Source organism: Arvicanthis niloticus, chromosome 5 (genome assembly GCF_011762505.2).
Source record: "Arvicanthis niloticus isolate mArvNil1 chromosome 5, mArvNil1.pat.X, whole genome shotgun sequence".
In the NCBI taxonomy this organism is placed as follows: Eukaryota; Metazoa; Chordata; class Mammalia; order Rodentia; family Muridae; genus Arvicanthis; species Arvicanthis niloticus.
This window is the reverse complement of record NC_047662.1, coordinates 84,700,989-84,714,117: the sequence shown is the minus strand read 5'-3', so window position 1 is coordinate 84,714,117 and position 13,129 is coordinate 84,700,989. Positions and strand designations below refer to the sequence as shown.

Sequence of the window (13,129 nt, the reverse complement as noted above, 5' to 3'; positions counted from 1 at the left end):
CAGAGGATGGTCAGGTCTTGATAGACTGGCTACAGAGAGAAGGGAGTGCAGCAAGCAGCTAGGGAGAGCTGTGGCCTCTAGGGCCACGTGTCCAGGTGCCTACTACTGCCAACCAGACACTTTCCCTAACTGCTTCCCAGTTATTCTCCATATTATGAGTCCATTAAAGGGCAATCCACTCCTTACACTCCTGTAAGGGCCAGGTACATCCAGAGGGTGCTTCACTAATCTCTTTAACATTTTTATTTATTGTTGTTATCATCGTAATTGTCTCCGCTGTTGAGGTCATCATCATAATTAGTGTGTGTGCATGCGTGTGTGTGTGTGTGTGTGTGTGTAAGCACATGTGTGCCATCACATGGGTATAGACATAAAGGACAACTCTTCGGAGCCGATTCTCTCCTTCCATCATGGGCTCCAGTTTGTGCAGCAAGGGCTATTTACCACTGATTCTCATTGCCAGCCACTTCAGTGTTGTTTTCCTTCCCCCACTTCCCTTCTCTCTCTTGCTCCCCTGACCTTTCCCTACCCCCCCCCACTCCCTGCTCCCTCCAGCCTAAAGGATTTTTTATTTATTATTATTATATGTAAGTACACTGTAGCTGTCTTCAGACACCCATAAGAGGGCATCAGATCTCATTACGGATGGTTGTGAGCCACCATGTGGTTGCTGGGATTTGAACTCAGGACCTCCGGAAGAGCAGTCAGTGCTCTTAACCACTGAGCTGTCTCACCAGCCCCCTCAGTGTTTTTAATTCAATCAAATTGACACGGTCTGGAATCAAGGAGCTTCATTTGTCAGGGTGGAATATTGGTGGGAAGAAACAGGCTTGACAAGGACGCTTTAGAGAATTTCTTGCATTGTTTCTCTTCCAGAAAAGCAAGCCATCTCTGTACCCTGGAAGGCGGTACTTGAAGAGTCCAGCAGTGATTGTCCCTCCCCCATCTCCAGTACACTTCTTGGATCAATTAAGTTCTGAAAACATACCACTCTGGGCCCAAGTTGACATGCTTCCCCAGGATCTCCTGAAGGAGTGGTGAGCATCATGGCACTGTGTGGGGAGAGCCGGAACCCTGCTTTTCATTGAAGCTGAGTAAAAGCAAAACTGTGCTCTGAGAACAGGGAGTCAGCTGTGACCCTGCTTGTTTGTGTCCACTGACTGCCACGGCCATCCAATACTGACCATCCGCTGGACTCAGACAGAACACACTATGTGCACTCTCACTTGAAATTCTCTTCTCCTTTTGTTTCTTTCACAGATTAATTATAGACATTTGTCCATTTGGGAGGCAGAATGGTGTGTGTGCTTTGGAGTGTGACTCCTTTGAATTGTATGTTGAGACTTGATTGGCTTTGTGAATATTGGTAGCCCTCCTCGTTTACACACTGAGGAGGGTGATAACATTTGCCCTTGGGTGCTAGAAGGGGTTAGTGATTTAAAGCCGGGCATACAGCAAGCCTATAAGAGACTCAGTTGTGGTCATGCTAGTTGAGCGGGAAATGTGTTACCGAGGGAGCCCTTGCAAGCCTGTTTAGAGCCAAAGTGGAAGTGTCTTCAGATGTCAGCCCTTTTTGTCTTTCTCTTTAGCCCCACTCTCTGGGAAGACATGCTGCTGACTGTCTGGGTATCTTTGTCCCCTTTAGCATCTTGGAACATGAGAAAGCCATGTCTTACCCTGAGGTGAAGATAGAGTTGTCCAAGATGAGAAAGAGTCTTCCCCTGGAAAAGAGCCGGACCGATAGTGCTATCTCATCTAAGATGTATCTGACTATCCAACGCCTCACCCTGCAAGTAAGAGCCACGCACCTCAGAGGAGGCCTACGAGAAGCTCAAGCCCATCTGTCTTCAAGGCGGAATTGGTTTTCTGTTTATACTTTGTTCTGCTCTGCTACTCTGGACCCAGGCCTTGAAGATCTGAGGGCTAGATTGTATGGAAGTAGAAGTCAGTATAGGGGGATGGGCAAGGGGAGGGATGCCTCTGGTTCTTCTGGACTGTTTCCAACTCCATTTCCTTTGTCCTCGGACACTGGTACAATCCTGCTGCAATACATCAGTTTCTCAAAACATGTTTATAGACTAGGTAGGTAGATACGTGTATTTGGAACAAAGAAAGACCCACAGAAAGGCTTTTTTGTTAATAACTCTCACCCCTGGCAGAAACCATCACTGCGGTATCCTGCTCGTCTGAGGAAGCTGCGCTCCAGGAAGCGAGGCGAGGGATCTTCAGGTACCACCCTCCCCTCAACACCACATAGTTCTCTAAGGTCATGTGGTTCCTGTTCAGTTCTGTTTCCTGCCACAGTCACACAGGTGCATGTGATGAACTCAGGAGACTCCAGTTTCAGAGAAGCTTCTTGCTTGGTCCTGGCCAGGGAAGGAGAGTCACGTAGTGGGGTGGGTCACTGTAGGTAGCCTAGCAGAAGGTGTGGGAAGTCAGTGGGGGGGAGAGAACTGAGCCAGCTTCTCTGGTTACCAGAATCCTTGATGCAGCAGGGGAAGTCGAAAACCTCTAAGAAACAGGTAGAGTCTTGAGGAAAGCCCCTGGGATGTGGGTGTGGCGTGGGCCGGGAAGGGATACCTAAGAGGAGGGTTCTCCCCTGGCTGCCTGGCTGTGGTTTTGAGATTGCCGTGACAGTCATTAAAAGTTCTTTCTTTTTTGCAAAAGTTTTCTTCACTTCCCAAAGCCCTAATTCGGTTCCTTCTCATGTTAATTTCATGTTTATTTTCGAGAAGAAAGCCGGGAGAAGTGTCCTGGACCAGTACGGTATGGGTATGTATACTACCTTTGCTTAGTCAAGTAGAATCCTAGGATGTGGTGAAGGGCAGAAGTCAAGCATGCTTTTGTTGTTTTTTGAAACTTACCTCTGTCAGGCATTCAGACTGGTTCTGGGAAAGCTGAGTCTGGCTAGCTGGCCTATCTCAAATCATCCTTTACCTGGATAGTCACTGAACAGGCAGGCTAGGCCATGTACCTCTTTACATGGGCATCTGAGAGAAGACTGACTCATAGTTGGAGTTTCTTCAGACCTTGCTTTAGGAAGAACAGAGTGAGGACAGGGTGTAGTGATACATGCCTATATCATACATCACAGGCTGAGGCAGGAGGGTCCATGGACATATCTTTTTCTCATGAGCCCTCTGGCTTCCACACTAAAAGCTGGCAAGAGTTCTGAAGTTCAGCTGGCAGTCAACACATTGTATCAACAGTAGCCAATATTCAGCAGGCAACCATTTTTTGGCTAGTGTTCATATTGAAATCTAGAATAGTACATTTCTTTTTGGAATTCTGATCTCCTATGACTGAGGGATACACGTAGCACTGTTTGGCTGACATTTCCAAGCTTGAATGCAGAGTGGAAAGGGCCAGGAAAAGACTCACCCTGAATCTTGTAAGATTGTTCTTCCTTGTTCAGACTGTGTGTTGCTGGCTTTACTCTGCAAACAACAGGATTTTCAGAATTCCCTCTGGAATCTGGGGTCCTGAGTGGAATCAGGTGAGAGGCACCTGCGGCCCCTTGCTTTCTGTCACATCTCACTATTGTCTCTGGTATCAGCAACATCTGTTAGCCTGAAGGTCTACAAAGGGCGTTGAGCTTCATGTAGGAAGTAGAAGAGGCTGAGGCCCAGGATAGGAGATTTGTCCAAGGTGAGTTCAGATCCAGAGTGATCACTACCACTTCCACAATTCTATTCTGATACCTCTGTGCTTCTTCCAACAAGAGCTGTCTTGCTTGGGTGACCAGAGTTCCTCTTTGAGTTACAGTCATGGAGCAGTGGCCTGTCTTCTCTGAGTAGAGAAGGGCTTTACAGAAGAGTTGACTTGTCAATTGGCTCTTTAACATGTATGGCTTCCTGGTATGGGAAAAGAATTCCCAGAATTGAGAATAGCTTGTGAAGAGGCATCTTGGAGGAGTGTGACTGCCTAGTGTAGCTGTGAGTACTTAGGGGTGTGTGGAGAGGGGGAAGTCTGCACATGGATTTGGCCTTTATTTCTCAGGGCAGTAGGTCCACCCTGGCTGCACACTGAAGCCAACTAAGAGGCTTTTAAAACTCTTTAACAAGCAACCTGAACCCTATATGTTTTAGATTAGAATTTCTGGAATTGTCTTCAATGTCTGTTAACGCTTTCCAGTGCTGCTAGTATGAAGTTTGGATGAGAATCAGGGCTTGTTGGGAGCCAATAGGAAACAAAATGCTTGGAAACTGTCTAGAGAAAACTGAAAATCGAGAGGTTGAGTTCATTAAGGATGTTGTTGAGAAAACAGCATGTGTAACAGAAACAACTGAAGCTAATGGGGTCTGCTGGGTTATTACCAGAGAAGGACAAATCACATTCTCAAAAGAGGGCTAGTAACAGGTGGAAACAGAGCTAGCAGCTCCTTGATGAGACAGGTTCCTACTGTGTAGCCCAAGCTGGCTTGGCACTCACTGTATAGGTCAGGTTGAGCTTGAACTCTTGATTCTTCTTTCCTTGCTTCTAAGTGCTAGAATGACAGGAGTCATCCATGTCACTACCATGCCTGACTTGCAGCTTCAATTTCTCTTGATGCTGATGATTGCAGGTAGGATACTTTGTACCTCTTGAGGAATCCTGGGCACCTTTGTCTCATCTGTCTCTGTCATTGACAAGTTTTGAATGCAGCTTACATATGATATTACTTTCGTTCTGTACTTTTCAATTGCTCCTTCTTTGTATTTGTCCTTTCCTATCCTACAGGGTGAGATTTGGCTTTGTCTGGCTTTAGCCTGGTGATGACACCTTGCTGGGGTGAGTGCTCACATGGACAATTGTGCCGTTGGCTTTTTATCCACACTACCCAGTCAATATAGATGACACCTTTCTTTCTGAAAACTTGACTGCTTTGCCAATTTGATGACTTTTGAGGTGTCCTTGTAGAACATGAATTTCATTGTCCTTTCAGATGGGCATAGTTTGAACATACTTTAGTCTTGGCTCTTTGAAAATTGGGGAAGATGTGACATTCCCATGAATGTGCAAAGATACACTGAAATGCCTTTTATGATTCTTGCTTCAGACAGAAGTCATAAAGGGATTAGATTTCATTTGGTTCTTGCCACTCCAGCAATGGCCACTCTCTCTCTCTCTCTTTCTCTCTCTCTCTCTCTCTCTCTCTCTCTCTCTCTCTCTTTCTTTTAAAATTTAATTTTATGTTTATGGGTGTTTTGCATATGTATCTGTGGACCATGTGTATGTGGTGCCCAAGGGGGCCAGAAGAAGGCATTGGGACTACAGTTTCAGATGGTAGTGAGCTGCAGTGTGTATTCTGGGATGTGAACTTGGGTCCTTTGGGAAAGCAGCCAGTTCTTCTAACCATTGAGCCATTTCTCAAGCCCTCTTCCCCACTTTTTGAGGCAGAGTCTTACTGTGTAGTCCCAGCTGTCCTTGAACTTGCTGTGTAGATCAGGTTGGGCTGGAACTCCAAATTCCCCCTACCTTTGCCTCTTGAGTTCTTTGTGTACCATCACAGCTGGCACTGGGTCCTAATATATGTTTTACTTTCATTTTTAGTCTCTAGCAGATGCAATTACAGCCTAGGTAAACAGTATTACAAATAGAGTCCAAGAGGCTTTATAGGAGGTGTGCATATTTTGAAACATCACATGGAAACTCATAAATAGGTACATTTCTTAAAAATGCATACATATGCATTATATATGATATACACATACATATATATATACATATATACACATATATATCTATAGCTATATCTATTTTAAAGGCACACCTTGACAAAAAGGAATTCACAAGGTCCCACTTCCCACTCTGGGGGTCAGCTAGAATTCTAACAATAGGACATGAAATGCCAATAAGAAGAAGATTGAACTGGCTTTGTGTTACTAGGTCACATAATTCCATCAGTGCCAAGGACCAGCCTTGGCTTGGTGAAGGATTCTGAGGAAGGGGTGTTTGAGATCTATGAAAGAAATGACTTGAAGTCAAATTATGGGTACAAACTAACAGTGTCTGTTCTGCTCAAGACAGCTTTCTCTGGATATCTCCAGACAGCTCATCCAAATAGCTCAGTTCTCACAGACCAAAGCCCATCTTTTATTTACATATCATTTCAACCCTTCACCCCAGGTTCCCTCTTGATTATTCCACTAATCAAAATTTTTTGACCTTAGTCCCTTGACTCCTAGGAAAAGACAGCAAGTACATTTTTTTTTTTTTAACATTGCAAATAAATTTAGAGACCTACCTGCCTTTGTAAGCACAGACAATAAGCTAGCTGGGTGGAATCCAGCTTTTGATTCCTACTATGCCTGGGCCTTAAATTAGCTCTGTTCCAGGCTGACCTTGAACTCTGGAATCTCCCTGCTTTTGTAAGCACAAACAATAAACTTAGCTGGGTAGGATCTTGTCCTGTGATCACCACTCCCCAAATCTCTTCAACTCCTTCCTTAATACCTTTCTGACAAGTTGTCTGCTAGTGGAACTGTCCCTGTTTCTTTAGATCTGTGAAGCCCCTCATATAATTCATATTACATCCTTATATTTTGCAGAGTTGAGAAATCCTGTTTATATATTTTAAACTCATGTTTTTTAGAGTTCTTTTCCACAGCCTTAAGGGCTTTCCTGAAAGTCTCATCATTTACCATTTTTGCTAAGGACATAGACACATCTTTGCTTCCTAGACTTGTGCTGTCTCTGATTATCATGGAGTCATTAACCTTGGCATTGAGAATATTCCCTGACAACCATAGCAGGGAGAATATTTTCTGATAACCTTGACATGGAGACTATTTCCTGAAGGAGGAACATGAATATGAATATATATATGTATATATATATATATAATATATACACACATATATAATATATGAATATATACATATATAATATATGTATATATAATATATATGTATATATTATATATATTATATACATATATATATGTATATATTATACAAACAAGCCTCACACCTAGCAACCTTTAACATTCATGGAGGCCCATGCCCTACTGGTTCTGTTCCAGGGGAAGAAACCATGTCAAGATCTTTCTTCCATGACCAAGAAGGATTTAGCATGTCAGGACAGGAAAATGAACAAAAGCTGTTGGAAGAGGAGGAAACATCCTCAGAGAGACATGTGAGTATACACCAAGGCCTCTGCTGAGGCCCAGTTTCAGATTTGATTTTCTGCCTCAGTCTTCTGAAGACTAATCACAAGCTCATTCCACCATGCCTAGTCCATGTTGTGTTGTTTCTTCTAATAAGTCTGTGGGTTGACTGGACAGTCAGTCTTCACCTACTTGAGGTCATTCAGTGCTACTGGGAGGGGTTTTAGCATTGTTGCCTGTGTTCTCTTCTATGATTTCTCTTTAAGTAATTTATTGATGTGTAACAACGAACCAGTCATTTTCTGTCTTTTAAAAACACATTTTATTTTATGTGTATGTGCAATGCTAGAGATAGAGGGGGAGAGAGAGGAGAGAGAGACTGAGAAACAGAGAGACAGATACAGACAGAGACAGAGAGAAGAGGAGAGGAGGGGAGAAAGGGGAGGAGGAGAAGGGGAGAGGGGGGAGGAGGGGGGAAGAGGGAGGAGAGGGGGGAGGAGGGGGAGGAGAGAGGGGAGGAGGGGGAAGAGGGAGGAGAGAGAGGAGGAGGGGGAGGAGAGATTGGAGGAGGAGGGGGGGAGGAGAGAGGGGGAGGAGAGGGGGGAGGAGAGAGGGGGAGAGGGGGGAGGAGAAGGGGGGAGGAGAGAGGAGAGGAGAGGGGGAGGAGAGAGGAGAGGGGGAGGAGAGAGGAGAGGGGGAGGAGAGAGGAGAGGGGAAGGAGAGAGGAGAGGGGGAGGAGAGAGGAGAGGAAAGAGGGGGAGGGGAGAGAAGAGAGAGAAGAGAGGGGAGAGGGGGGAGGAGAGAGGGAGGAGAGGGGGAGGGGAGGGGGGAGGAGAGAGGGAGGAGGGGGAGAAGAGGGGGGAGGAGGAGGAGAGGCAGAGGAGAGAGGAGAGGAGGGGGAGGGGGAGGAGGGAAGGGGAGGAGGGAGGGGGAGAAGAGAGAGAAGAGAGGAGAGAGGAGAGAGGAGAGGAGAGGGAGGAGAAAGTGAATGTGTATCGTGGATGTGCAGTGCTGATGGTCCTCAAGAGAGCATCAGATCACCCGGGACTCAAATTGGAATTGTGGGTAGATGTTTGCTTCCTGGTGTAGTTGCTGGGCCTAAACTCCACAACAGCAACAATTTCTCTTAACTGCTGAGCTATCCCTCTAGCCTGCTTTTTTTTTCGTTAATTATTTATTAATCATTTTTTCTAGTTGCTCCTTCAGTGATCAACTTAGAGCTGAAACAGTGTTACTTCTTACACCATTTTTTGCTTGAAGAAGGCACCATTTCACTTAAATTCCCAGGTGTAAGAATAGACCATGTCTCTTGATGCAAGCATGGCTGTTCTGGCAGCCATCTCTGGAGGCAGGGCTTCTTTAGTTGACTTCTGGAAATGGGGAGAAGTGGGTCCTGGTTTCATCTGGCTGGTCTGGAAAGCAGAGCGTATATGAGATGGGTTTGCTTTCAGTTCTAGGAAGTGGATCTTTATCCTGTCTTAGATGTTAATTTCCCCAAGATAAGTATGTTTTCGAGAACTCTTTTAGTTTGCTAGGGTCTGTATTCACATTTCTTCTGCTTACCCCAATGACTTTTAGGTCCCCTTAGATGAGGTGTATGAGTTTGGCAGCTACTACACAGACTACTACACCAGTGCGGAGGAGGGTAAGTGGAGCAGTCTTAATAAGTGCCTGAGGATGGGGAGAGCTGACCCTGTGCTAGTCTGGGTGACTGACTTCAGGAATGGGGTCTGGTTTGTAAGTGTGAGCCCAGCCCTTATCCTCTGGAGACCTCCTCAAGAGACCCTGGTCTTTCCTGAAATGCTGCTTGTTACAGTCATTTGAGAGAAATTTGCCATACAATTAATGATTGGGTCTTCTTTTAGGTGATGGCATATATGACACAATTTACCAGGATCTTGATGAGGAGGAAGAGACTGTGGTGGGCGTTGAGGGTTCCAGCAAAGACAGCAGCCCCAAGAACCTTTCTAGAATTATGGACGGCATCGGCTGGAACCCTGAGCTCAAATTGCTGAGGATTCTGCAGGCCACTGAGGAGGAGGAGGAGGAGGAAAGCCATCATTCCAAGGCACAGGGTGAAGCACCTCTGGAAGCTTAGCTCAAGTCATCACTCGGGGCAGCCTTGGCCAGAAGAGTTCTTGGTATTCTGAGGACAACAACCTTGGACACAGGGAAGAAAAGAGAGAATGTTGTTCTCTGGATCCTCTGTCAGGACCAGGCCCTAGACACCCCGTACTCTTCATTTACTTTTTACCTCCAAAATGAGTGAGAAAAAGCCCTAATCCCACGGAATATAGGCAGCTTTCCCACAATTAAACACAACCCCTTCTAGCAAAGACTCTTTCTCTGTTTCCAGGAAGAGAGAAGGTAGCACTTGCTCATGTCTGGTTTTTTTTTTTTTTGGGGGGGGGTCCCCTTTATCTCTTTTCAGAAGTGTTTGCAGTGCTGGGAAGCTGGGTTCATGGGAACCTTCACAATATCCCTAACTGCTCCTCAGTCCCTGGAGATGGTTCTCTTTGGCAATGGGGCCTGCACTATTATTGAGTGATAATCACTGTGTAGTATTCCCACCTAAAAGTACATTATTTAAAGAAAAGTTTATCTTATCCACAAATAATTCAATATGTATCTCTAAAGAAAAGCACTAAAAATCTAAAAATTATTTCATTCTACAGAATTAATACTGATTGCTTGATTTCAAATATGCAAGCATATTTAAATTTCCATGTGTCACTAAGGTTTTTTGTTTGTTTATAGTTGATATAGTCACATTAGAATTCAGACAAGGTCCATTAACATGCACTTGTTCCATATGCTCTGTTCTCTTTTAATCTGTACATTCTCCTCCTTCTTTCTTCTTCTTTTCCTGGAATTCATACCAACTCTGAAGAGCTTAGCTTTCCAGTTCTTAAGAAATCTAGTCTGAAGGGGAATGTCAATGTTCACAAAGACCCAGAATTCCAGAGTCTCAGGAGCCTCCTAACTTTGTTTTAGATGGATTTTTCCCCCAACTATTTTTAGTCCTTTAAACAACTTTTAACAGGGTGGTATTGCCCATTAAAGGCCCATGCCTTTAATCCTAGCATTCAGGAGGCAGAGGCAGGTGGCTCTCTGAGTTTGAGGCCAGTCTAGTCTACAGAATGAGTTCTAGGACAGCCAGGGCTACACAGAGAAACCCTGTCTCAAAAAACCAAAAAAACTAAATGAAACCAAACCAAACAAACAAACAAAAAAATCCCAGAAATCTTTTAACTGGTAAAAATTCAAAGTTGCATAAAAAGTACAGGAAATTTAACATAATAAATATAATATTGTGTAATATAATATAATATAGCAAAATTCTAAAGTTCATACTACCCGGGGCATTGTTAAGAAAGGCCCTTGGTTGGGTTGGATCACATAGTTTAGAAAGAGACCTACTGTTGTTTAGTTTTTCTAGCTAATGTTGTTCATAATGAAAGGAGAAGTCTATAAGGCCAAGGATAAGCATACCTTCTTTTTAAAATGTAAGTCTTTAGGAACTTAACAATACACACAATGTATTTTGATTATATTACCCCCCGTGTCTCCTAAGCACACCTTCTTGAAGTCTCATTTCTTCTTTTGTATTTGGCTACTGACATCTGGAGCTCTAGAATTCCCTGACTAAATGGTCTCTCACATTCACCTCCATGGCCTCTGCATGGCTCTTTCATGAGACTGTCATCTAAATGTGTGCTGCTGGGTTTGAGGAAGGGCTAGTTAGAAGGGATGCATCCAGAGCTTGGGCATAGGGACTGGGGTATCTGCAGGTGTGAATTACCTTATCACAGTGGGAGCTGGAGACATGAAGGATGGACAGTGAACTTAGATTGTACTGGATGTCAGGTGTGGTGTCTCAAGGAATCTATCTGCAAGGCTGAATGATGATGGACTTCCAGTTCATAAGGATATACTGGTGTCTTAGTTACTTTTCTATTGCTTTGACAAGACACCACTACCAAGACAATTTATAAAGCAAAATGTTTCATTTCCTCTCTGGGTTTCAGAGGCTTAGAATCCATGATGATGGAGTAAGATATGGCAGCAGGAACCACTGAGAGCTTACATCTTGGTCTGAGAGTATGAGACAGAGAAGGAGAGAGCACTGGGATTAGTGTAAGTCCTTTGAAGCCTCAAAGCCAGATCTCCTTCCACAAGACCACACCTAATCCTTCCCAAACAGTTCCACCAACCGGGTGGCAAATATTTAATCAATGGGCCTATAGGGGCTATTCAAACAACCACAACTAGTCAAGTAGGAGAAGAGTATGTGGTATCTTGATTTATAATTCTTAAATGCTGTAATAATGAGGATTTGGGGCAGGTGGAATGGCTCAGTGTGTGAAAGTACCTGCAGTGCAAGGCTGAAGATCCAAGCTTGATCCTTGGTTCTCATGTCGTCCTTGTGTTTGACATGGCTCATACTGCCCCCACACACATCCACAACACACAAATAAAATTTAAGAAAAATTTGGATTGTACATATTGTCTGGTAGTTTTAATGAGGGGGAATTTAAACCCATAGTTTTAAAGGTGAGGACCTGGAGCCAGAAGGGTAGATGTGACTTGAATGAGATTGTCAACTGGGAGTGATGGAGCTGGGCAAGACTCTAGGTCTCCTAGTGCAAGGTCGTATCTTTTCACCTCTGCTTTTCTTCCTTCATCCTCCAGTCCATGTCCCACTGTCTGTCACCATGTTCAATCAGCATCTGACTTGTCCCTCTGCTCAGTAGGCTACTTGTCTTCCTTTGTGATTAATCAGAGTGAGTCCCAGGGATGGCGACCCCTATTTGGAGGTCAATCTTATTCCATTTCTATCCCCTCCTTTCACTAGATTATTAAAGAAAGATTCATTTTATTCACAAGTACTTCAATATATGTCTCTAAAAGAAAAGCATTTTAAAAAATCCAAAAAATTATTTCATTCTGCAAAAATTAATACTGGTTGCATACATGCAGGCAAAACACCAATGCACGTAAAATAAAAATAAACAATTTTTAAAAAAGGAAATAACTTAAAAATACACCAGTGTGCTTTCTCTTGGGCCCATGGCGCCGGCAAGATGGGCAAGTGTCATGGTCTCCGTACTGCCCGGAAGCTCCGCAGTCACCGACAGGACCAGAAGTGGCATGATAAACAGTACAAGAAAGCCCACTTGGGCACAGCCCTCAAGGCCAATCCATTTGGGGGTGCCTCTTATGCAAAGGGAATTGTGCTGGAAAAAGTAGGGGTTTTAAATTATAAAGCCAAACAGCCAAATTCTGCCATCAGGAAGTGTGTCAGGGTGCAGCTCATTAAGAACGGCAAGAAGGTCACAGCATCTGTGCCCAATGATGGCTGCTTGAACTTTATTGAGGAAAATGATGAAGTTCTGGTTGCTAGATTTGGTCGCAAAGTCATGCTGTAGGTGATATTCCTGGAGTCCGCTTTAAGGTGGTTAAAGTAGCCAATGTATCTCTTTGGCTCTATACAAAGGCAAGAAGGAAAGACCAAGATCATAAAATTTGACAATGGAAACACAGTAATAAATTTTCATATTCCGAAAAAAAATACACCAGTGTGTGTGTCTGTGTGTTTGTGTGGGCATGCACATGTGCCCACATGTGGCACTCGTATATTGGTTTGTGAGATTTGGTTCTCTCCCTCACCACGAGGGGCTCTGGGTTCAAACTTGAGTTGTCAGACTTGGCAGCAAGTGCTTATACCCACTGAGCTATCTTGCCTGCCCACTTTTGAATATTTTCTTGAAAAAAAAAAAAAGTTTCTCCCTCCTCTTTTTCTAAAATGTCCAGTTCATGTCTTTACTGTTTTGCCTACGAGGGTACATATGTACCATGTGTATGCCTGGTGCCCACTGAGGTCAGAAGAGGGAATCAGATCCTGTGGAAATGGAGTAACCATGTGGGTGCCAAAACCTGGGATTAAAAAAGATTTATTTTATTTATTGTATATGTATGCATACTCTATCTGCATGTACACCAGTGACCTGCATGCCAGAAGAGGGCATCAGATCCCATTAT

The 13,129-nt window shown here is 44.1% G+C and overlaps 1 protein-coding gene and 1 pseudogene across 6 annotated transcripts in view; both read left to right on the top strand.

Annotated features, from left to right (window-relative positions):
• Positions 1-12,139, top strand: part of C5H9orf43 (chromosome 5 C9orf43 homolog) — a 29,536-nt gene extending 17,397 nt beyond the window's left edge. For 2 of the 6 annotated variants that reach the window (XM_076934844.1, XM_076934843.1), the window contains exons 7-14: positions 877-1,037; positions 1,646-1,793; positions 2,160-2,229; positions 2,736-2,772; positions 4,485-4,564; positions 7,004-7,116; positions 8,666-8,732; positions 8,953-12,139. In XM_076934844.1, coding sequence (XP_076790959.1) covers positions 877-1,037; positions 1,646-1,793; positions 2,160-2,229; positions 2,736-2,772; positions 4,485-4,564; positions 7,004-7,116; positions 8,666-8,732; positions 8,953-9,185 — 909 coding nt within the window. In that variant the 3' untranslated portion in view covers positions 9,186-12,139. Of the gene's footprint in view, positions 1-876; positions 1,038-1,645; positions 1,794-2,159; positions 2,230-2,478; positions 2,523-2,735; positions 2,773-4,484; positions 4,565-7,003; positions 7,117-8,665; positions 8,733-8,952 lie in introns of all 6 variants that reach the window. The other 4 variants (XM_076934845.1, XM_076934846.1, XM_076934847.1 and 1 more) reach the window with 3 other exon arrangements.
• A 29-nt stretch (positions 12,140-12,168) lies between these two features.
• LOC143442431 (small ribosomal subunit protein uS12 pseudogene) lies at positions 12,169-12,678 on the top strand (annotated as a pseudogene).
• The last annotated feature ends 451 nt before the right edge of the window (positions 12,679-13,129 follow it).